The following is a 26,028-nucleotide window of genomic DNA, read 5'->3' as shown; positions in this document are numbered from 1 at the left end:
TTCTCAAATTTCAGGTTTTTCCATATTTTTGTAGCATAGATTGTCAAACTCCACGCATTTTAAGAATTCAAGGTTTTTTGGCAACTTTGATTGTTCACACTTATATGTATACAATTAATATAAATAATATTTTAAATTATACCAGCTGAAAGAATTAAAATTCAATACATATTGTAGTTCAAACTATTTTTGTGAATTGAACAGAACATACATCATAAGTTTACTTAGCCTCTCTTTAAATCAAAAAAGCTAGCGTGAGTGATCAAAAACTAGCCGGGTACTTTAGAATAAAAAAAGCAATTCAAGCTAAAAGCTGAAAAAAGTCCTAAATTGGCATGAGATTTGAAAAGTCTTCAAACTAACCTGACTTAGTCTGAGTGTGTGGCAACGTTTACTTGTTTATTTGCTTAAATTTGAATTATTTTGTTTAATTATATATATAGTTTATTAAACGATAAAAAAAGCGCTCAAAAAGTTAGGCCTAGGAACCTGGTGTACAAAAGAACCTTTCGGTTATCGAGTCGTACACCACGACTATACAAACTTAATAAACGTACCAAGTCCCTAACTATAGTTTGTATTAAATAGGCAAAAAACAACACTTGTGTATATTAGTATGTTAAGTATAGAAATATGTAAAAATTTCCAAAATATATTGGTTGGAAAATGATAATGTATACTTAACAAAAACTAAATAATTTAAAAATAAGTCACTCATTTAGCGTTTATTGATTAATTTCATTTAGCGCATTATCAGAATAATCTTGCTAAAAACTGGTGATAATGTAGTGTAAATTAAGTTATACATAATGAATTTGAAAAGTCTAGCTAAAAGTTGTTACGTCATAAAGTATAAAATTCTGTTTAACAACTTTTAGCTAGACTTTTCAAATTCATTGTATATAACTAAGTTTACACTATATTATTATTGTTAGTTTTTATCAAGATTATTCTGATGATGCGCTAAATGAAATTAACTAACTAATCTTTTTTAAATTAGTGACTTATGTTCAAATTTTTTATTTAAAACCAGTACCAAAACTTAACTATTCAAAAATCTAACAAAATCTGTTTAAATTTATGGTATATTTTTTGTTTTAAATGTGTCTGTACAGACTTAGATGTTAAATATATAAACAATAACAATATAAAATTGATCTTAATCTAACTAAGTATTAAAAAAAATAATGGTTCAAAAATGAGCATCTGTGTTCATTGGTGTGCTTAGAAAATTATTTAAAGTGCACAGATAAACTTCCAAAAAATAAAAATATGTCACAACCAAAATAAAATAAACTTTAGTTAATACTATTATGTTAATTTAAATGTTTTTAGCACACTCAAAATTAACTTATAGTGATGAAACATCTACAAAAAACTCATGTTTAAAATACTTGTTATACAAAATACCTAAATTGTAAAGAAATGACATGTTAATTAATAATTATGCATTACTTTTTTATAAAACTGAACGTATTTGCATTTAGTTTAATTACTAAGTAGGTATTGTATAAATATCTTACTAAATCCAAGCACTCTTTAAACTTATTTTTTTGAGATGATAACTTGCTGTTGTAAGAAGAAAGTTATTATAAATTTGGGAAAAATTTTAAAGCTAAAGCAGAAAAATCCTTAAATTGTTTTAAAACGTTATACAGGGACTTAAAATGAAATTAACCAAATGATATGAAATTACCGAAAACTATTCGACTTAGAATATATTTTTGCTCAGCGGGCCGCATTTACCTGCTCGCGGGCCACAGAATTTTCTTTCGCGAGCCGCATCCTATTCAAAAAATAAATGTGCTCGCGGGCTGCAGATGTATACTTTGCGGGCGGCAGTTTGCCGACCCCTGTTACAGTATAATAGTTTGTTCTTACTTTAAGTTTTATACAATGTACTAATAAATTCAAAATGACCCACTGTATTTTCATCCAGTATGGTGTCGAATTCGTCGTATTGGACATTGTCGGTCAAAGGGTTTATGATTGCAACGCCAGTGCCTCTTTCGCTCCCGAACAAATTACCGGATCCTTGCCACTTTATGATTCCGTTCTCAAGCGTTGATGCACCACTTCCCGCTGATAACGCGTAAACGTGGAAAGTCTCTGCAAAAAAAAAAAAGAGATGCAGTAATTTTTTCGAAATGTTTTAAATCAGATAAATGTTTATTTTCACTAAAATTTTGATGTGTTAACTTTTTTGTTTTGTGTACTAGTAATTATAATTAATTGTATTGTTTAGTTTTCTATTCTGAGAAGGTAAAAGGTATTATGAAAAATGTAAGAACAACAAAAATACAAATTAAAAAGTACTATAAAGATCAATAAAAAACCTTACTAGTTTTAAAAGTAACTAACTAATTATTTATCTTATAACAAAACTTTAAAAATGCTTTATCTGTGACCGTTTATGTAAGTTGTTTAGTGATATTCACTAATATTAATCTTAACGTTAATTTGGTATTTAGTAAAACTTGTTCTATTAGGTTGAATTGTCCTACAATGTAAACTCACTGATTCTCAGTAAACTTATTACTTGCATTTTCTTAGTTGCCAAGAAAATCTTTAAACAGTGCTATTTAATGGAAATCTTCCCAAGAAGCTTGTGCAAACGTGGTGCTCTTTGCTCTTATATAACAAGCTTTGTTTGTAGTGTTTGGTTTAATATGTTCCTAACTTGTATATTTATAATATTTCCAGAACATATGTAGGCAATGTATTTGGTGGGTAGCTGTGGCGTTGCGTGGTCTCATTGTTAAGGGGTGCTGCAGATTGACATTGTTAAATAAAAAAAATCCACTAATTTGAAACATTTGGATTAAATTCGTGAAGGTAATATGAAGAAATAGCAAATTTTTCTGAAAAAGTTAAACTTATTTGTTCAATTAAATAACAAATAAATCATATAACACTAATATTAAAAATAGTACACATATCTCATATCTTTGTATATCATCTCCATACCCTTTCTTAACAAATATAGCTTTTTTTTTATGGCCACGTAAGTTTTCTGTTTGTGCATAATTATAAATTTACTAACTTAATTTTATGACTTGTCTAACTAGTAACAAAAACAAAAAACCTGCAAGTAACTTTACAAAAAACGAGGTTGCCCCTGCTCGAGATGTCCAAGCTCGAGTTTTATCTGCTTGGATTACCCCCTGCACGACTTTATCCTACTCAAGTTGTTTCTGCTCGAGTTTTCCTGCTCAAGTTGTTCCCGCTAGAGTTTTTCCTGCTCAAGTTGTTCCTGCTCGAGTTGCCCCTGCTCGATTTTTCCGAGCTCGAGTTGTTCCTGCTCGAGTTGCCCCTGCTCAATTTTTCCCTGCTCGAGTTTTCTCTGCTCGATTTTTCCATGCTTGAATTTTCCATGCTCGAGTTTTCCCTGCTCGAGTTTTTCCTGCTTGAATTGCTCATGCTCGAGTTTTCCCTGCTATAGTTGTTCCTGCTCGAGTTTCTCCTGCTCGAGTTGCCCCTGTTCGAATTGCTCCTGCTCGAGTTTTCCCTGCTCGAGTTTTTCCTACTCGATTTGCCTCTGCTTGATTATTTTCTCCTCGAATTTCTTCTGCTCAAGTCCAACTTGTCTAACTGTTCCCGCGTTGTAGTAAAAATTCAACAACGATCATGATTTAATTCACATGGTGCTGCAAGTTCATGCAGCTATAGAATTAAATTTTTCATAATTTTTTGTATTGAAAACTTATAAACATTTAAGATGCAGCTGACACAGATTGAGCTTGCAGCTCCAATTTTACGAACATTTTGAACATCAAATACAAAAATAAAAAAAAACTAATATAGTAAGGAATTTATCGACGTTCATAAACACATTTGGCTATACTTTTTGTACAACTTCATAATAACATAACTTTCTAATTTTTAAGCTAATATAAACATCTTTATATCATTTTAAAGCTCATTTCCTCAGCTTTAAAATGAATTTTTTTACATAGTTTGGGGTTGTAAAGCTGAAGCAGGAACCATTTAAAGCAGCGTGTTTAAATGCTTAAACTTAAAAGTCGAAAAAAAAATTAATAACTACATAACTTTTTTTATTCCTTAAAATAAATTCAAGTTGTAAACTTTAAGTATTAATTTATACTTTAACGTATTTTATGAATGAAAATGTTTAACAATTCATACTTAACAAGAAAATAAAACTTCAAAACAAATTTTTTTTTTTCGTTAATAGTCGTAATGACTACTATTTTAAGCTTACTCTCAACTAAACTGACTTGGAGAGCAAATTTGAACAAAACATAAAACTAGAAACATATAGTTTTTTTAACCATACTCTAAAACAAACAGAATAAAACATCAACTGACTTGGCGTGCAGCCGGGAGGTGTGGAGCGATCCCAATCGCCTGAGTCCTGACAAGTGATCGTGTCGGAACCTTCCAGGGTGTGGTGAGCATCGAATGAGTAGACGGCTCTTGTGCCAGGAATCATCCATTTGTCCTCCGTGCTGTACACTATCGTGTAAGTGGACCGGCCGTCGGTTGGTGGGTATGGGCAAACTGGTTTGGAAACAAGCAAGTTTTACAATTACGTTTTGATGTAGGTTTTTAAAGCATTATCAAGATAATTTACAAAATATAAACATGGCAAAAAAATATAACATTTTAGTAATCTTGACCGATGCAAATAACATCTAGATTATACTTTTTTTTCAGGAACAAAACCTAAAACAATAACATCAGATAAAATTATTTACCAAACATCTTTATCAGTATAACATTTTTCACAAATTTAAATTGTAACTAAAAGCAATGAGATTAAAACCTGGGTAGCACTGAAAAATTGATGTCCATTGACCGTTTTCATCACAAGTTAATTTGGACACATTTGACACGAAATCAGCATTGCATGTGTACTCAACTTCAGTACCATTCAAATAAACCTCTCCTCTTTTATTAGGATTGAAAATTTCGGGATTTTGAGCGTTTTTAACTGTTGGTATATCATCGCATTCTGAGTATTGACGTTTGACGTAGTTTAAATTTGGTTTGTATAAAACTATTATCGCATAAATTACAAATTATATGAAAAAACAGCATTAAGAATACGGAAAAAACCTAATTTCAATAATCTAAACATTTTAAAAAGCTACACATAAGTTTTACACAAACTTTTAATGCAGCTTATTAGTTCTTTAGGTTCCCACGTTGCTCCCAGTACACAACGAAATCGAACATTTGCATTTTCGTTTACCAGATAGTGATTAGGTTTACAGCTATAATCAACTATACTTTCTGCCATGCTTCCATTTTCAAGCCTTACAGTTTTATTTGGAGTTGTATACGAGTTTTGAATGTATGGAGGCACTTCGCAGACTAAAAATACGTGTATATGAGTCATATCACTTGAAAATAAAACTAGACTTGATTGTTTAAAGAATATTTTTAGTAACAAGTTTATATTTTTTATAATGACTACTGTCGGTATTTAAAAGATATAATGTTTTTTTTTTAAACATTTTTATAACTACACTTTAAAAATATGTTTTACTTTTTAATTTAAATTTGTCAAAATTTACTATTTAACACGCAACTATAAAAATTGTATAGTTTTTGTTTATTCTTTGCTTGTACTAATACTTGAAGTTGTTTTTATTTTACTAACGTGGGGCACATTTAGGGGCATTTTGAAAGTCTCAGCTTCTTAAAAGTATCTATCTTAAAACCAGTTTGAAGTAAATTTTAAAGATCTAACTTGTATAATTTTAAACTATAAACTGGCTGTTTAGAGTATTTAACGTAGTTTTTGTCAAAAATTAATAAAAAAAAAACAAACTCTGTCTGCATTCAGGAGCGGTTTCGTGACTCCAGGTGCCATCTTTCCTGCAGGTAAGAACTTCAGGTTGGTTGTACTTGAAAGAATATCCTTCAACACAAGTGTAAGTAACATTTGTACCGCTCCAAAACACGCCTGCTTGGTAACTGTAGTCTACTGTCATTGTTGATAGTAACCCTTCTGGTGGAGAGGGACATTCTAGAATAAATAAACACGTTAGCTTCTAAATTTCTAGATATAATCTAGAAGCAATAGTTGTATATATAAAAGTTACGACATCCTATTACTTAAATTTGTAAACTTGCTTTTTATTTATAAAATAACATTCCTAGAAAGCAGTAGTATTATCTCAATATAAAACTTTTCATTACAAAAAAAGTAAAAGGTGTCAAACTACTAATGAAACACAGCATATATTTTTAAGAATGTAGTAAAAAACTGTGATTTTTCTCAATTTTAAGCATGATCAAGGAAAACTTACTTTTCACGCAGACGGGGCGTGGTCTGAACTTTCCTGACGTCGCACATGTAGACACGGTTCCGAACCCTGGCGGAGTTTGGAATCCTTCGGTGCAGATGTAGGTGACGCGCTGAGGAATCCTGATCACTGATCCTAATGCGGTTACCACTTCTTCGTACTGGTTGATGCGGTAACGGCTTTCTTCTATGTTATCAGGAGCTCCGCAGTCTACATTTTAAATTCAAGCGTTATATGGTAATCAAAAGTCCCAGAGTCTTTGAAATGGAACGTTTGTAGAGGTGTGTTTATATTAGAACTAACTAGCATATATACTAGATATAAGACTATAAAAACATATAAACCAAAGTCTAATTATTAGTTTATTGTAAGAGTAGTAAAGGTAAGTATAACAATGAAAATAAACAGCATGAAAAAACTTTATGTGTTACTAACTAAAAGAACTAACAAAAATAATCAGAAATATTATTTCGTTATCATTTACGAAACATTTACTTTTAACACAACTGTTAGCAGTTACATTCCAATCTCCATTGTTTAAGCACTTGGCAAACAGCTTTGTTGAATCTTTAAGGACGTAGTTTTCATCGCAGATAAATTTTATAACTGCACCACTGCTTATTGTGTTACCTCCTGATACTAAAATTACATTAAACGCTTCGGTTGCTTCAATTTCCTTGCACTCTGAAAATTTAGTTAAATTTTTGTAAAGCACAATATTGTTTGTTTTTGCAGCTGTAAGCAATTTTCTATTTAATAAGGAAAATGAAATCTACTTACAAATATTGAATCAAAAATAGTTTCCACTACCTACTCTTACGTAGGAATACTAATAAAATTTATTGAATTTATGACAGTATAATTAAATCAAATGTTTTGTTTTAAAGCTTAACCATCTTTGTTTCGAAAAAAAGATTTTTTATACAGACTTTTTTTTCGAAAGAATAAGTTCGTCTATAACACATGATTTTTAATTGCACGCTGTTTAACAAACTCAAGTTGAAATAAAGTTTTGATTTTATACCTTAGACAATAACAGACCACAAGCTCCCAATAGACTGAGACCTAGGTCTCGTTCATACTTATATTCATCAGTCAGTCGCAATTGAAGTTTATTGTCAAACAGCTTGTGGTCTACTAATACAAGTGGTATGATCAAATCATGTTGATAAGTTAAGCTTATTCGTAAGCTTTGTATATAAAAATCCAGGCTTTGCCTCTGATGAATTTCACCGATGTTTTCGTTGATCACTCTTTGACAAATATTTAAGTTACTAATTTAAATAAATCTTTTATCAATTTGATAAAGCCTATTGGTTTTTTAGCTTTTATGAGCTTAAACCCTAACAAAATTTTATTCAATTTTATATAACGACTGCACTTTTCAAGCAAAACCGTTTGTTCGACTATCTTTTTGTATCATAAAAAACCAACCTTTCACACAGTTAAACTCATCACCACTCCAAAAACCGCCTTCTAAACAATTGTAATCGGTACTTGCAGACGCGGGTGTTATCATAAACGGTTCTTTGCAATTGTAGGAAACTTTTAGCTCTATTTCTAAATTCTTATCTACTTTGTTTGTTTTATGTACATGTTTATCTGCGTTAGGTACGTTTGGCGAACGACCACAACCTATAAAAAGGTTAGTAAATATCTTTCCATTTTATTAAATTATCAATCACATTTTCAAATATAAATACAAGCAGAAAAAGTAATAATAAAAGAGTAAATATTTTTATAAAATTTAATGTTGATGGTTAAAACTTTTAAACCATCTTAACTAAAAAAGTTTTTGACTTGTACAAATTATATTTACTGGTAAAGCATTGTAAAGGCGGATCCCAAATTCCATCGATGCCACAGACAGATTCGTAGTTGCTCTGATCGTAACCCTCGTTACACCAGTATTCTATTGTGGTTCCTGCTAAATACACACCGTCTCTTTTGTTCTCATTCATAGATGAGTAGAAGAAGGTGAAGCTCCATGATGGATCATAGTTTCTAATTACACCGCATTCTGCATAAAAAGGAATTTTATTGTAATTTTAAAACGGAAGTTAGCTGCAGCAGATGTATCCATCCATTTTATGTAGTACTGATTTTTAATAACCAAAGTAGTAAATGTAGTATTTTAATGTCTTTAAGCCTTATCATAAAAACAAAAACTAAAAATCTTAACACTTTGGCCTTAACAAATAACAGAGTTTGCTGCAAATTATAACTATTTATACCTTTTATACAGGTAGGCAGCTCTTTAGGGGTCCATAGTTCGCCCAAGTTGCACTCAAACCTCATGTTGGCAGTCTCATCGCTGAGATGATACCCCTTAATACACTCGAATTCAACAACATGGCGTACCATATCTTCAGTAGCGGAAACATTGAGCTCAAGCGTGTTGTAGTTGGAGTTTTCAATTAAAGGAGGCTGGTCACAAACTTAAAAAAGGTTTTGCCTTAACTAAAAATTTGGCTTAAGTTCTGAGTAGACTTGGCCCTAAGCTCTAATTTTGTGGTAACATAGAAAATAAGAATTTTTCGTGTTTTAAAACTAAAAAAAAGCTGTTAGACTTACTCCTCTATTTTTAAATGTTTTGAAATTTACATATTTAAGTTAGATTTTCTCACTTTCTTTAACTCGTAAAACTACTTGATACTGTAAAACTATAGTATTAAGTTCTTAAACATGGTTCTTACATCTTAAGTTAATACCACTCACCCGGAACACAACGTGGAGCGCGATCTACGTCCCAGCTGCCATCTCTGCCACAAGTCGTTGCTCCAATTTCGCCCAGCGCCAGTTTGTGCGCAGCGGAGGTGCAAGCGTAGGTCACCCGGGTGTAGGTCCAAAATTCCCCTTTTCTGTGACTGAACGTGATGTTCCAACGAGTTTGGTTGTTTTTGGGAAGAACATGGCATTCTGTTTTATGGTTGAAGAAAAAAAACAGGTTTAATAAAAGAAACAATAGATAAAATTATAACATATACTTTATTATAATATAAAATGTTATGAAAAAAAGACCAATAAAAATCAAAATAATACTTTGTATTATAAAGGTTTATATTTTATTATTTAAAACTTAATTTTTAGAACTTTAAATTTAATTAAAATTTCAAACTTTGAACTTTATGTTTTAATTTAAAAAGAAGTGCATGAACTTCTTTAAATACTGTATTTGAAAAAAAAAACCTTTAATGCAAATAGGCACGACAGAATTGTTATATAACCCATTTTTTAAACATTCTAAGGCATAATTATCTGCCATGCCAGTGTGGAATTGGTATCCTTCATCACAAACAAATTTGAATGTGTCAGATTGCATATACAAGTCAGCACGAGTTTGGATAACAACAATAAGTTCCCCGTCTGATATTCTATCGAGTGCTGGACATTCTATAAAAATAATAAAATGACTTTGTTACACGACATACTCAACTGTAACATGTCAAAAAATTTAGCTAAATTTTTAACACTTTATACTTATTACTTTTGTAAATATAAATTAAAAAATTTCAAAAATCTGTAAAATGTAAGTCATGATTATTGAAAAATTAACTTTTCAAGCAAGTCGGAAATGTTGAGTTCCAATCTGAGTCTTCATTGCACCTAATTGCTGAAAGTTGAGGATCATCAATCACATACCCCTCTTCACAAGACATGTACAAAACAAAGTCAGTTACGAAAAATTCATCATAAACACTAGTTGGTGCCACTTGTAAACCAGTTGTCATATTAAATCTAGGACATTCTGTTAATTTAATTTATTGAGATTTTAACAAGATATACTTTAGTAAACTTTTGTTTATTGAATTTTAATAAACTAGTCTGCAACGCTTAATAACATTAACATATATTTAAAAGTTCTTTTGAAGGTCAAATAATTTCCACTTTTGTGTTGTTAGACATTTAAATTTTATGGAAAAGTTGTAAAAAAAAAGAAACCTGTAAAAAAAAACAAACTCTGTCTGCATTCAGGAGCGCTTTTATGACTCCAGGTGCCATCTTTCCTGCAGGTAAGAACTTCAGGTTGATTGTACTTGAAAGAGTATCCTTCAACACAAGTGTAAGTAACATTTGTACCGCTCCAAAACACGACTGTTTGGTAACTGTAGTCTACTGTCATTGTTGATAGTGAACCTTCTGGTGGAGACGGACATTCTGGAAAGTGTTTTTTTAGCTCACGAAAAGTAGATTTAATTTCAAGCAAATGTAGTACACATTAAATCCCACTTTTTATTAGTTACAAAATGTATGAAAAAAAGTTTATTATTATGAAATATTTTGGGTCTTCTCAGTAGTTCTAACAAACTAAAGTTTTTTTTTTGTATTTAGAAAAACGTTATGTAAAAAGGTTTTCATGCTTTTATTTAAAATTTAATTAAAAAAATTAAACAAAAAACATTGCTTACTTTTAAATAGGGTGCATAAGGTAATATTTGTTGTCAAACTTTTGAAATTTTTAAAAGCTGATTTTTTGACTATAAATCACTAGTGCAATATTTTATTAAGACAAAAACCAACAAAATAAACTTTCAACAAACTACCAACTTTTTAAACAAACAGGATATGACGGCTTAAATTTTCCAGTTTTTTCATTGCAATTCAGTTCAGCCGGCAGTTCAGATGGTTTGCTGAAACCTTCATTGCAAGAGTACAAAACTTGATGTGGAATTTCTATTTCAAACGACGATCCAGAGTAGGACACAATGACATTTTCATACAAAGTCGTTTTGAACTTTCCATTTTCGATGGGCTTAGGTGTGCCACAATCTACATAATCGACTTGGTGTTTAATAATTTTCTAAGGTCAAAAAGGAAGTTAAAACAGTATTTACTATAAAAACATTTTGAGGCCATTTGAAATTACTAACTTTAACACTTAGGTGGATATAAGCTTTAAACTAAAGTCGATGCACATAGTTTATATATAAATTATTTAACTAAAGCTGTGATAGGGCTGAATAAAATAAACCAAGGTAACAAATACGGCAACTATTTTTTCTATGTAACAACTTATTTTACCCACGTAGATTAACTATTCTACGTTTAATTAAAAGCTTTAATTTTGTCACTAATAGCGCTTTAACCGACCTTTGACACAAAAAGGAGTAGAAATGCTCCACTCGCCGTTTTGTAAACATTCAGAAACCATATTAGTCGAGTCGCTGAGAATATAATTTTCAACGCAGCTAAACTCGACAGTCGCTCTGCTGAAGAGCTTACCGCCATAATGAGTTTCGCTGCTAGAATTTATAAGCAGACCTCCAGTTGGTACTATCTCGGTGCACTCTGCAACAAAAAGAATGTAAAGGATTAATTTATACAACCATAAAATGTCTATCTCACCATGCAAGCAGCTAAAATCCTCGTTAGTCCAAGACCCTCCATTGATGCAGTTGTACGTGGTTCTGGCATTTTCGGGAACTAAGTAGTAAGGCTCTCTACAAATATAAGACACATTGAGCTCAACTTTTGTTTCCAGATCAACTTCAAACTCTTCATTGACAGTTTTCAATGCGTTTAGTATATTTGGTGAAGGACCGCAATCTTAAAAAAATCTTTTTTGGTTTGTTTGGAAAATAAATAAAGATGTTATGTTATAGAATAATTTCCTTTTAAATTTTAACTACTACTTATGTTAAAACATTCTTACCTGGATAGCACTTTATGACTGGATACCATTTACCATCAACACCACAAGTTGAAACTGTTGCGTTTTGTACGTAATTATCCTTGCAAACGTACTCAACAGAAGTACCATTTAGAAGAATGCCGTTTCTTTCGTTTGTGTTTGTAGTTTTGTTGGATTTGGTTTTTTCAACAATTGGAGTATCATCACACTCTTAAAAATTTTAAATATATAGAGAAAAAATAAATACTGTATACTTAAAAAGATTGTTTTAAAATACTTGAAAAAATCTATTAGTTAACAAATAATTTAGTGTTTGCGTTTTTTAGTTATTCTCTGCTTAATATTTAAACACTTATTAACTATATAAAACTTTAAAACTAAACTATAGAACTATTCCGGTTTATCATTATAGCTTTTTATATTTAAACTTCAAACTAAAAGAAGTAGTCTATTATCAAAGACTTAAAAATACATCTTTAAAGATGAGCTAAAAGATAAATTTTGTATAATGTGAACTTATTTATCTACCTTTTATGCAAAAGATCGGATCATTAGGTGACCAAGAGAAATGTCTGTTGCTGCACTCAGATCGAACAACAGCAGATTCATTGCTCAGATAGTAGCCGGGTTTGCAAGAATGCTCAACAACATACAATTCTACAACTCCACTATCTGATGTTTTAAGGTCTATTGTCGTGATGTTCGAGTTTTCTACGAAAGGAGGATTTTTGCAAGCTAAAAAACAAAAAAAATAATAAAATATAACAAAAAAGCTGTATAAGTAGTTGTAAATATAAAGTTCATTGAAAAAAAATAAACTCAAAGATTTTTTTTTAAATATAGCTACATAAATAAATAGAAACGTGGAAATATAATATTTTATATACTATTAGGTTTCAGTGGCAAAAAAATTACGAAATTTTTAAGTATAATAAAATAGTAAACTATACATAACAATGTTGCACATTTTGATTTGCACATTTTTATTCAAATTAGCATTTTACATTTCAGTAATTCGAGCAATCCTTTTTAATTAAGACAAATAGTTGTATAGTAAACATAGCTACTAAATAAAACAAGTTTTTTGTGGCATTAAAAAACTTTGTAAAACTTTTGTTTTGAAAACTAATAAACTACTCAGCAAAATAAGTATTAAATATTTATAATAAGACGGACTAACGAAACCAAGAGATCAAAACAAAATAAAACTGCAGTGCTAAACCAGTTTTGATAGTAACAGATGTGTTTTTTTCTTATATATATATTTATTTATCAATTTTAACCCGGAACACAAGTAGGAGCGAAATCATGATCCCAAAGTCCGTTTCTGCCGCAAGTCAGTTTTTTAGGCTCGTTCCATTTGGGAGTGAACGAAGAGTTGCTGCAAGCGTAAACTACCTGGGTTCCAGTCCACATTTCACCGTATATGTGGCTGAATGATACCTTCCAGTAGACTGAATCACCTTCGGGTGGACTGTTGCAATCTATCGGTATGTTATTTCATTTTAAAACATATATACTTTATCGTTTCCTCAAACCAACTGGTGACAACTAAAATTCAATGTTAAAGTATACCAGGTAGTATTAAAAACGACAGACTTTTCTTAAAAATTAGCTTAACACAAGGGGCGATTATTTGAAATTATGACAAATTAAAATAATTGTTTTTACTACTTGTGATGCAAATAGGAACATTTGTGTTGTTGTACGATCCGTCTTCTAGACACTTGTATATGTAGTCATCAGAACTTCCCTTGTGAAACTTGTAACCTTCATCACAAGCATAACTAAAAACGTCATTACTCAGATAGAAATTAGCACGAGCTTGGTTGATAGAGTGTAATTTTCCGTCCTGCACCTTTTTGAGTGTTGGACATCCTGCAATAATTTAATGAAACTAATTCAGCAATCAAATTACGTTTTAGAAGTTAAATGTAGTATCATTTAATAAAAGCAAAGAATCAAAGCTTTGTATAGTTAAACGGGTATACTAACATTTCCCACCCGCTTAATACCCACCCGGATCAAATCCCACCCGAATCAAATCCCACCCGATCAATTCCCTCACGTTCAATTCCCATCCAGGTAAATTATCACTCGAATGAATTCTCATTCGACTCAATCCAGTTCATAAATATTTCAAATGAAATAATTGTCAACCTTTGTATATGTTATACGGTTAGTTCAGATCAATAGTTTTATGCATAAATTCTAATCCGTTTAATTTTTGTACATGTAAAGTTTAGAAGAAAGATTTATTATAAGTTTGAGTCAAGTTCCATTCTTTTTAAGTTTAAAATTTCATATTACCTCATATATTTCGACCAAAAAAGTTTTCTTTAATAACGTAAAACAATTAATTTTTTTTTATAATAACTTTTAATGAGAGAAATTAGTAATTTAACAAATTTTTATTGGTTTAATTTTCAATAAGCTGTACCTAACTGCAGGGGCGTGTTTAGACTGGTTACCTGGAGCCTGTGCGACCATGAAAAAAGACGAGAAAGAGAAAAATAAAGTTTCGTTTATCAACTAAAAAAGCTGTTCTTTCTTTCGAAAATTGTAAATGTTAAATCAACGAGTATTAAAAATGTTTTAACAACCAAATGCAATAACAAAATGCAAATATTTTATTTTATCGTAAAAAAGGTTTGTTTTTGTGATATGCGCTAATAAGAAAAAGCTTTATTTTCTTTTCATTGTGTCATAAACGGCTTATAACTTTTGAAACTTTGTTTGTAAAGAAGACTTTTCATTAACTTATGCGTTATTTACAACTATATATTGCAACTTTACTTTAACTACATGTTTATTAAAGTTATACATGCTAATTCAAGCACATCTTTTAGCATGTTATATTTATAACGTGTGTCTTTTATTATTATTCCAGTTTTGATTCTTATACATTGAAAAAGACCTTAGACTTTACAAAACTATTCAAACACGACCTCTATATAGTGACATTACTACATGTTCTTTAATTTGCCATTTAACTTCAATTATCTCGTGTTCTTTTATGTTTTAAATAAATTTTGTCTTTTCTTTATGTTTTGCTATGAGATAATGAAATATTAACAATATTTGATAAATTAAATGAATTAAATAGTTTTTAAATATGTTTAAACTAACAAGGTTATTAAGTGAGAAACTATTTATGAAGTAGACTAAAAAAATTATAGATATTTGACTGAAAAACGTTATTGATAGTTTAACTTCATGTATTTAAATACTATGATTAACATATATGTTAACAGTTAAGTAGATGCTTATATATTTAAAAGACAACTTTTATTTATAGTTAGAAGAAGAATCATTCTAAACTAAAGCAAAAAATAGTGCTTCTCCATTTGAAAAGGCTTAGAAATGTCTCTGCTACACTGAGATAATTTTTTTTAATGATCTACACAAGGGTTCGGCAAACTGTGGCCCATATTTCTAAAAGTGTGGCTCGAGAGCATGTTTATATTTTATATTGCGACCAGTGAATACGAAAATTTTGTCCTCTGCTAAAGAAAATTCGCTCGGTTACGCTGTAACTCAAGTTCTAATAGTTAAACATAATTAAGAATTAAGAACAATTAAAGAACATTGTTTAGTATTGTAACTTATTATTAAACAGTTTTAGAAATATATAAAAGTAGAATGAAACTATTTCAACAATTACAAGAGTGTTATGAAAAAATATCAGTTTTGAAGTCAAAATAGATAAAACAGTTGTTAATATAATAAAGTATTTCAGAGTAGTGATAGATAACTATTTAAACTGGTCAAAACACATGAAAATTTTAAAGAGCATACTTGTTGAAATAAAATGCTAAGTTTTCAAATCAACTGCTTGAGCGTTGAATTTTAACTTAAAAAAACAAACTAGGAAACTTTTTTTAAGTATTTAGTTTTCAGGTGGTATAAAAAATATAACTCTTGCAACACTGGTAATAAATAATTTATTAAAGGCTGCTCATGTTTATAATAAAACTACGTAGTTTTTAATTTACAAACATTTATGTATAGTTTAAAATATTAGATAAAATTAGGCAGTACATACTTAAAAAAATCTAGTAATCAACGAAAAAAAGTAATTTAAGTCTAGAGTTTAGTAAAATAAGCATTATTACTATTTTTAAATTCCAAAGTTCTTATTAAAGAAAACTATGTTGTACAGTTCTATATTATTTTGTTGTTTTAATTAATTACAAAAACTAAAACATAATTAAGTGTCAATGTCAATTGTTCCAACTCGTACAAAAAAATTAATTGGACATAAATTAGTTACCATGATAGAAAATGGTTCCGATACTAAAAACTTAATTACTATTTAAACCTGATCTGGATCAAACTTTAGTAACAATGATAGCATTTTACAAATAACAGACCAACTTTCTGTTGCTCGCAAGTCGTAATTATTTAATAATCGTAGTTATTAACAAACAAAACTGACATTAAATTATAAACATGATAAAATAAGCAACAGTAACAATTTTTTGCTTAAATATAAAAATTCTTTTTACCTTACTAATTTCATATTTCAAATGATTTTAAAAAATACAAAAACAAAAATTTTAATGTGAGTTCCAAACGTATTAAAATTTTTAACTCGTACAAGAATAAAAATATCGGGTTTGATAGTATTGTGGGAATTGACCGGGTAGGAATTATGTGGATGGGAATTGATTCGGGTGGGATTTGATTCGGGTGGGATTTGATTCGGGTGGGATTTGATCGGGTGGGATTTGATTCGGGTAGGAATTGTGCGGGTGGGAAATGATCGGGTGGGATTAGATCGGGTGGGATTTGATTTGGGTTTGAATTGATCGGGTGGGAATTGAGCGCGGGTTGGAACTGAACGGTTCCCAGTTAAATGGATATTTTATCTTTACGAACAGAAACTATGCAATTAAAATTTCAACCGAGTTTATAGTACGAATTAAATAGTTTTATATGTGAACTGTAAAAATAACTGGATAAGTTTTCACTCTACAAATTTTATTATGACTTTTCAAAAACTTTTATTTTTAAACGTTTTAGTATAAAAATATACCTTTAAAGATAAAAACTAAAACTAAATTAACATTTTAGAGAGTTATAATAGAAACGACTAAATAGCTAAAGGTGATAACTTTTTAGTATAAATGTTAGTTAAACTCATTAGTTTTTATCTAGTAATAAATAAGATATACAAGTTACAAATACTGAGATGTAATTATATACGACATATTTAACCGCTTAAAAAATGAGTTCTTCTGTGGTGTTAACCATATATGCTAATAGTTTTATTTGTTAACAATTTTAATATGCAAAAGTTAAATTTATTTTAGAAACTGTGCACCACAAGAATTTTTTTTAATTAAGCATAACAGAATATATAAATAGAAAGATAACTAATCTAAAGCAAAATATTAAGCATTATTATATTTAAAAACAAACAATGCATGCTTACTTTTTTTGCATTCAAAATCAAATTCACTCCATTGTCTGTTACTTTCACACGACAGAACAGCCGGGTTGATGTCGCTAAAACTAAAACCTTCGTCGCACATGTACCTGACTTTCGCGCCTTCAAAAAATTCCCCTTCAGTAAAACCGTAATCAGCTATCAACCTCATGTTCAGCCTTTCAGGAGGTTGTTGACACTCTTGAAAAAAACAATTGATGTTGTTTTGTTAAATAAAGTTCAAACTACAACATTAGCAAAAAAAAGATTTAAGCCTAACTGATTTAACAGTAGGAGCTTATATTTTTTAATCAAAAGTTTATTAGTCACTAATTTAAAAAATTAGTCTAAAGTAAAACATTAAAATAGCTATTTATCTGAATTAAAAACTGATGGATAGGATGAATTGGATACTTTTTTATGTTTGTGATCAAACTTAGCTTTTAAATAAACCAACCTTTTAAAAAGTATCAGGTATAAAATTAAGAGTTTACCTTTACTGAAAAAAGTGCATGTTTAGTTAAAAAATACTCTGAATAAAGATTACTGATTGTTTAAATACGAACTAATTACAATTAACAAAAACAATTGGTTTTTTCTCATTGAATACAAATTACAAACAGTTTTAACTTTTATTCTTTAAAATTCGAATAAATTTTTGTGTTAAAAGATTTAGATAGAACTATAAACAAATGTTTATAGTACAAACTTATTTAAGTACAGTACAATAAAAAAAAACAATATTTTAGTTATTTAAAAAGCATATCACTTAGAATAGATTCGAAAAAGTTAGACTAAAAATATTAGTATAATTCAATCTGTTAATTCAAAAATACATGCATGTTTAATTATAGTTATTAATGATTAATAAATATAGAAATAAAATTGATAACACATATTTGCTTGTTCATCATTTTATAAGGTTAAATATTTAAAGAACAGTTCATTAAAAACAACATACTTTAAATTTATAACATAGTAAATTTACTTATAAGTGCATAGACAAAACAAATACCAACTTTTATTACACACATTGTTTTTAAAACTCACTTATTTCTAAACAAACGGGCGGATATCCCTTATTCCATTCGTAAGTTCCATTTTCCAAACATTTCAACAAATCAGAAGAGTTTTGGTTGATGTAGTACCCCTGATTACACTCGTACTTATATGTAGACCCGTTTGTGGGCACATTTGGACCAGTATAGTGCCCATTTTCAAGTTTTGGTGGTTCACTGCAAACTAAAGTATTTGTAATTTTAAACTATGTTTTTTAACATATTTAAAAATCAAAAATTATATTTATTTTAAATGAAAAACTACGTTTTTACATTTTTGATGAAAATAAGCATATAAATTTTGATTTGACCAAGGCCACTGTAGGATAAAAAAACATTTTCATAAGTTATTATATTTTTTATTTATTTCGTAAATCACATTAAACAACAACTTATAGTAATATTAAACTAACTTATTAAAGTTTGCCAAACTATGGATATTATACCACAAGATGAGCACTGCATTTACATCATTCAAAGTTAAAAAAGATACTTTTCAGATAGTTTTAGTTTCACCTAGATTAGTTAGATAGTTTAAAAATTTTAAAAAATACATACAAATCCTACTATTTTACAGTATACAGTGTTTTTAATAACGAGTAGCTCAAATTCTTTTTTTGTAGAGTTTATAAAGATCTTACACTAGTTAAATTTCAGAATTTAAAAAGTAAGCTTTTCAAACTAAATAACTTAATTTAGATAAATTTTAGCGTATATATTGTTTGGTTTAAACACATCTTAAACCACCAGTAGTCTAATGAAAAGTAATAAACATAGTATAAAAAAAAAATAATAACTTTTTTATAATTTTTCCTTAATAAACTTTTAATTAATTAGCAACTACTAGCAGATCAAAAACTGTGTTATTATTTAGTTAGCTTTTTCTATAGTATTTTCTCAAACTTAAAGTGTATTAAGTTGCAAAAAAGATTTTAGAGTATTTAGTTTTATCATTTAATCTCTGTATAAATAACATGCCATATAGATAGCTACATTGTTCAAGATATAAATGAGCCTTTGGTTCTAAACTTTATTTTATTATAAAGTAATCAAAAAAAAATTAAGAAAAGGTGTTAAACTTAGTAATCATAATATGCTCCATTAGAAAATATAATAAATTTCGAAAACTAACAGCACAAATATTACGAACAATACAGGTTTTATCTCTAAAATTTTAAAAACAAACAACTTATACTAATCAAATTAGAATATAAACCTTATTTACAGTCACATAATGGTTTGTACTTATCAAAATCATTTTTTAATTAAGTTTGAATAAAATTACATTTTGCTTATAAACTTTTCTTAAAAGTCTTAAGATACAATAAAACACCAACCTTTGTATTTCCACTTTGATGTTTCCTAGTTTCTTTGGTCTTTTTGATTAAACGTTTGTTTGCAATCATACATAAAAACACAAGCTTATAAACTTTTATACAAGAAAGACTTGTATTATTTACCAAAATATAAGGCGAATAAATTAGTAAACTAATCTCATTTTTTTAAATGACGTAATAATTGCATTACGCCCTTTTAAAAATTTCAAGTCATTTGCATTTAACATAAGGTTTTAGACGTTTTAGTAGTAAGGCGTCAATTAAATTTTCTAAAAGTGTTTAAACCAGGAATAACAACCTTTCTTTAAGTCCCAGGCCAATTTTCCTTGAAAAAGTTGTTTGTCGTCCGCACTGTATTAAAAAAGTCTACTGCGGGCCGCAGATATCGAAAAAAAGTGTAATAACCAACATAAAAAAACTGTTTTATAGCAAAAAAGTGATAATAAGTATAGTAAAGCACTAGTAGTTAATAATTATAAAAACAAAAGCACAATATAAAGCTTTTACAACAAAAAGTTTTTTTTTTGCTGTTTTCAAAAAAGTATGCTCTGAGCAGAAAAAGTACATCGTTGACTGCAATTTTTGAGCGTCGTAGTTTTCCGATCCCTGGTTTAAACAGGTAGATTTTCAAATAGAAATTTCTAATTTATTTGTTTAAACAATATTTTTAGATTTAAATATCAACCTTCGATCAATAAAACACCTAAAGTTAAATTTTGATTTGATAATCTGTTGAGTAAAATATTGATATTTTGTCTCCTTATATGTATTGGTACAATACTTTTCATATCACATCTCACTTGCAATCCGAATATTTTTAAACTAAGTCAGGAATCAAAAATGCTTACTAAATACTTTTAATAGTTTATATCTACAACGTTTTGTCTCAAAAAAAAACTATAAAAATTTTACAGTTCGTTAGGTTAAGTAAAACAGAAAAACAGATAATTGTGCATCAAGCGTAAACGGTTAAACCATTTAATTTTTAGAAGTCATGCTGAGAAAACAACTTTTTATTGAGTTACAAAAACAAATTATATAAATAGTTAACTCTATTGTTTTATTATCACAATTTGAGCATGCAAGTCAGTAATAGTTAACAAAACTTAAAATTCGTAAAAGATAAACATAGGCGTTAAAAAAATTTATAGATATTTTTAAATCCAAACTTTAAAAAAAATATTTAAATCTTAGTTCAGATTCCCAAAATGCAGTCTGGACAACATTGTTTTTTGTTTCTTTATAAATTTGAGCTTGTTAAAGCTAAACTGTTGTAGTTAAACAATGCTTGTAATTAAAATACAAACTAATTAGTTCTACTTGAGCAGTTTAAAAAAATAGAAATTAACACACATGCCAATCAAACTTACCTCTTATTTATTATCAGGTTTTATTAAAAAAAAACGATTTTAAATTTACTTACTCTTCTTATTTTCATTTATGTACTAAATGTATTCATTATTATACTACCAAATACAACTTATAAGTAAGTTTGCTGATATACCGAACTTAACATCAATGTAAAATAGCTATATAAAGTTAAAACATATTCCTAAATTTATAATTACAAGTTAATAAAGACTTCATGGAAGGCCATGACTTCAAATCAATTTTAAAAGACCTTAATATTACAATGTATCCGAAGTACTCCGAAGAGGTTGATTGTTTGGTTTATTAGATTAGGTAATTTCTTAAATGTTAAAAAGTGATTACTATTGTATAGTAAATACAACTTGTTAACATTGTGAACTACAAATAACTACAACTATAAAATACTACATACAGAGCAGAGTATCTAAAAATAAAAGAACTGCTGAATACTATTCTATACTGATTAAAAAAGAAGATTGGGTACGTTTGAGCGCAGCGAGCAAAAAAAAAAGGTAGTAAAGGACGCTATCATGTAAACTAGTAGACTTTTATTTTTAAAACCTTTTTTCATCATTTATTTTAGAAGTTTAGACGACCAGTTGTATAGAAAAATTATAAAAATATAACCTGGTGTTACTAAGAAAAAACAGCTTAACTTTTTACATTTTTAAAAGAGCGCTTCAAATATTAGTTTGTGTTATTTCTTCCATATTTATTTCAATTAGCAGTTAATTTTATGAAAATATAATTATATAATCAAATAATAACATAAATTAATATAAATATTATATAAATTAATATAAATAGATATCTAACATGAAAAATTTGATAACATGTTTAGATAAATAGTTAACTTAACAATTAATTGCGTACTAATATATTTTAAAGGTGTGAAACTCTATGACCAACAAGTTTTTTTTGCGCACCCAGGTCCTTGGAATTTTTTTTTTGACAACAATCGTTTTTTGTATTTGTCCAATAAACTTATGATAACAGGGAAACCTTGTGGTAGCGATAAATGATGTGATTTGGGGTGCACGACTATTCAAATTCAAACAATTCAAATTCTTAAAAAAAAATTGAAAGGGCCACAGCTAAAAAAAAAAGTATATTGGTTGAATATAAAAAATAAGTATGTAGGTCCTATTAATATCTACAAGCCATTTTTTTTTTGCAAAACATTAAAAACTTTAAGAGATATGGCTTAAATAAAATAAAAAACATCGATATTTTTAGTAATTTTAAAATATCTTTAAAAATATTTAAGATTTTTCAAAAAAAAAAGTGGTTTGTAGATGTTAATAAGGTCTACATGTGTCATTTCTATTTTCTAAAATTTATATAACTTTTTGAGATATAGTGTTTTAAATAATTTAAAAAAGCTTGAATTGTCGGAATTCGAGTTGTCCCAATTTGAATTGTCATGACACCTGTGAAATTATTTCCATTGCATAGTTCTTAATAAACAAACTATCTCCTAATCAAGCAATTTAAGATTGTTTATAAGAGTATACAGCTTTATTAAAAAACAAAAATGCTAGTTCCTGTAATAAAATAAATGTTTTAACTCGCTAAAATCAAAAATAAACCGAAAAGCTAGTAAAACAAAAGTTAAATTAACTCAAGCATACCTTACAATGAACACTTCACAACTAAAGGGTATACTCACGATTCCCACCCGCGAACAATTCCTACCCGCACAATTTACTCACAATTCAATTTATTTATTTGATTTAATTAAACTTTGTTCGTACGTTTTACTATCAGTGTTACAATTAACCCTTATCCTTGATCGGTAAGCGGTTATCGAATTTGACTGGGTGGGTTTCGATCGAGTGAATTTTGACCGCGGGTGGATTTTGAACGTGTCTCACTAAAAATACATCTTGAAAAACGTCCTAGTTAATTATTTAATTGAAGCTTAAAATTTTAAGCAGCATTTCATATAGTTACAAAAAATGGAACTAGTTGCAAAGAATAACTTATTGATACTTAAAAATGTATCAAACGCCTTTGAGTTAAAACAGTTGTATACTAAATTAAAATAAGAGGACAAATTATAATAAATTGTCTTTAGTGATTTTAATAAGAAATTGCGTTTAAAACTTAATCAACTTGACTACAATGGAAATGTAGTCAAGTTATCATTTAATGTTAATGGGAACGGGACTAAATTGCACAAAGACAAAATTTCACGAAGGGTTAATTTTGCACGAAAATTAATTTACACGAGGGGACAAAATTGCACGAAGTTATGTTTGCATCAAGGGTCAATCTTGCACCAGTTACAATTTTGTACGGAGGGTAATTGTTGCACTAGAGTAAAAAACAGAAACATATATATTTTAGAAATAAAAAAAAAACTAATTAGATAATTAAACTAATAAAAAACCAAAAGATAAAAAAAAGTTACTGGCTGAGGGCTAGTGTTAGAGGTAACAGTTATAGTAAAAATAAAAAGAAATAATAACTACTAAAAATTTTTATTTTGAAAACAAGAAAATGCTAACTAAAAAAAATAATTAAAAAAAAATAAAAAGCTACCGACCGAGGGTTAGGGGTAACAGTAATAGTAAAAAAAAAATAATTTAATAAAAGATTAATAAAAAAAAAAAGTTACCGACCGAGGGTAAGGGTTAGGGGTAACAGTAAAATAAAATAAATTAAGATACTAAATTTAAAAAAAAAATTAAAGATAATTAAAAACAGTAATAAAATAAATATAAAAATGAATAAAAAATTCAAGCAGTGCAAAAATGTCTCCGTGCTAAATTGTCTGCTCGTGCAAAAGTGTATTCGTGCAATTTTGTCCGCTCGTGCAAGTTTAACATCTACCCAAAATTTATAGCTATGTTTGGTATTAATTTTAGTATCCTTTATAAACTTAACATCTAAAACAGTTTAAATGAGTCTTTAAAGTTGTACGAGTAAATTAAAGTTCAAAATAAGATATTTAGATCAAATTCAAAAGGGTACCCATAAAAAGTTTTATATTAAAATATTATTTTTTAAAGTTGTGTTTAGTCTTTCCATGGGTATCCTATTAAAATTTAACATTTAAAACAGTTTAAACAATTTTTTTTTAAGTTAAACAAGTAAAATAAAAGTTTTATATAAGATATTTAGATCAAATTTAAAAGAATACCCATAAAAGCTTTCAACGCTGTGTTTAGTTTATTCATGGGTATCCTTTTATCTTTCAACATCTAAAACAGTTTAAAGAAGTTTTTAAAGTTCTACAAGTAAAATAAAAGTTTAAAAATAGATATTTAGATAAAATACAAAAGGATACTCATAAAAAGTTTTAAAGCTGTATTTAGTCTTTTTATTAATATTCTTTTAAAATTTAATATTCAAAACAGTCGAAACAAGTTTTTGAAGTTATTTTAATTTAATCAAAGTTTGAGGAAAAGGAACAATTTTATATAAAAATATACGTAAAAAGACTTTTTCTAATTGTACAAAATTAGAAAAAATACGTCACGTCGATATAAAGTTGCACAATTTTTTCAAAAGAATACCAATAAAAAGACATATCCCCCAAGGTTGGTTGTTTTATGGGTATCCTTTTGCTGCTACTAGGATACCGATAAAAAGACCAACCAAGCCTTTTTTTTTGCAAATTTGGTGCCATCATATACATTACAAAACTACCCATAAAAAGTCCTACCCTACTTTTTAGTATAACTTTATTAAATTGATTTTTATGTATTTCTATATGTAAACAGAAATAGAAAAAGTTTACAATAAGTTTATAATTATTGGCAAATAATTTTCTTACCACTGCATATAAATTCAGATTTTTTCATTTCGTAAAAAGTTATAAAACTTGTTTAAACATATTTCTTTTATAGTAGTTTTAAGTGACTCTTAAAGTAGAACTATTAATTTTGGGTGAGTGTCACTTTTGCAGGAGGGGACACTTTTGCACGAGCGTACAATATTACACGGTGAATCTTTTGCACGAGCGTTATTATAGTACAAGGGGATACTTTTACACAGCATCACTTTTGCACGAAGACACTTTTGCACAATTAAAAAAAAATATTATGTTTTTATATTTTTAATTTTTTAATTTACTTTTTGCTTTTACTGTTACCTCTAACCCTTACCCTCCGTCGGTAATTTTTTGTTAATTTATTTACTTTTTATAACTTATTTTATTTTTATGTTTTTTATTTATTTGAACAATACATTTTATTAGGATATCTTTTTTCAACACTGATACCCTTAAACTTGCCCTCGGTCCGTAACATTTTTTTATTTTTTTGTTTTTTTATTAGTTCTTTTTATATAATTTATTTTTTTTATTTTAAATTTCTTTACTATCAGTGTTACCACTTACCCTTACACATAATTTTTGTTTTTATTTTATATATACTTTTTTACCCTAGTGCAAAAATGACCTTCCGTGCAAAAGTGTCACTGTGCAAAAGTGTACCCTCATGCGGAATGTCAAAAATGTCACCTTGTGCAAAAAAAAAACCGTTCCCATTAGTTTTATATTTAAACTTTCAATGTTTTATATAGAGTGGTGTTTAAAACATATTTTAAACAAATTTGCTTTTTTTAACATAATACTTTAATTTTAGTACAAACAAAGTAATACGTAAGTATGTAGTTAATTCATCGAGTAGACTTTATATTTTTTAAAACGAATTTTGAAATTATACCTAAAAAAAAATATCTAAAAAAGTGTTTCTAAGTAAAGATGTGGCTTTGTAAACAACAATAAATAAGTAAAAGATAACAAACTATAACTTTAATATTTTAAATATATTAAATCATCAAATGTTTACAATGTTTGACATTTGTTAACTTTAATTAGAAAGCATTAGTCAAGTTTTAAACTATTAAATTTTGATATGCATTGAAGTTGAATAGTTCGATCAACAATAGTTTGGAAGTTTAGTCTAAGCTATGA

General features: G+C 28.4%; 1 protein-coding gene across 1 annotated transcript; it reads right to left on the bottom strand.

The window, feature by feature from the left end:
- Window positions 1-3,183: 3,183 nt before the first annotated feature.
- LOC145828955 (sushi, von Willebrand factor type A, EGF and pentraxin domain-containing protein 1-like) lies at window positions 3,184-19,377 on the bottom strand. The gene is made up of 24 exons (XM_082936699.1): window positions 19,371-19,377; window positions 18,389-18,580; window positions 17,345-17,539; window positions 13,582-13,785; window positions 13,191-13,391; window positions 12,436-12,642; window positions 11,929-12,117; window positions 11,622-11,822; window positions 11,367-11,564; window positions 10,824-11,045; window positions 10,236-10,433; window positions 9,832-10,023; window positions 9,465-9,668; window positions 8,994-9,194; window positions 8,510-8,713; window positions 8,095-8,295; window positions 7,710-7,802; window positions 6,771-6,959; window positions 6,279-6,485; window positions 5,798-5,995; window positions 5,254-5,337; window positions 4,787-4,975; window positions 4,320-4,521; window positions 3,184-3,523 (listed from the first exon to the last, which is right to left on the bottom strand). Exons 1-24 carry the CDS (start codon window positions 19,375-19,377, stop codon window positions 3,184-3,186), a joined length of 4,518 nt encoding a protein of 1,505 aa, XP_082792825.1.
- Between the last annotated feature and the right edge of the window lie 6,651 nt (window positions 19,378-26,028).

The sequence above is a fragment of the Thalia democratica genome, chromosome 2 (genome assembly GCF_965202585.1).
Source record: "Thalia democratica chromosome 2, ktThaDemo2.hap1.1, whole genome shotgun sequence".
NCBI lineage: Eukaryota > Metazoa > Chordata > Thaliacea > Salpida > Salpidae > Thalia > Thalia democratica.
Note: the sequence above shows the minus strand (reverse complement) of the source record. Positions and strands in the feature narration are given on the sequence as shown.

What these genes read in the sequence shown, in the direction of transcription:
- LOC145828955 (XM_082936699.1), bottom strand. An exon ending in TGTTCCTATTTGCATCACAA is followed by an intron (nt 13,392 to 13,581) that starts GTAGTAAAAACA and finishes ACATACCGATAG; the next exon opens with ATTGCAACAGTCCACCCGAA. An exon ending in TACTCCTTTTTGTGTCAAAG is followed by an intron (nt 11,046 to 11,366) that starts GTCGGTTAAAGC and finishes TCGATTATGTAG; the next exon opens with ATTGTGGCACACCTAAGCCC.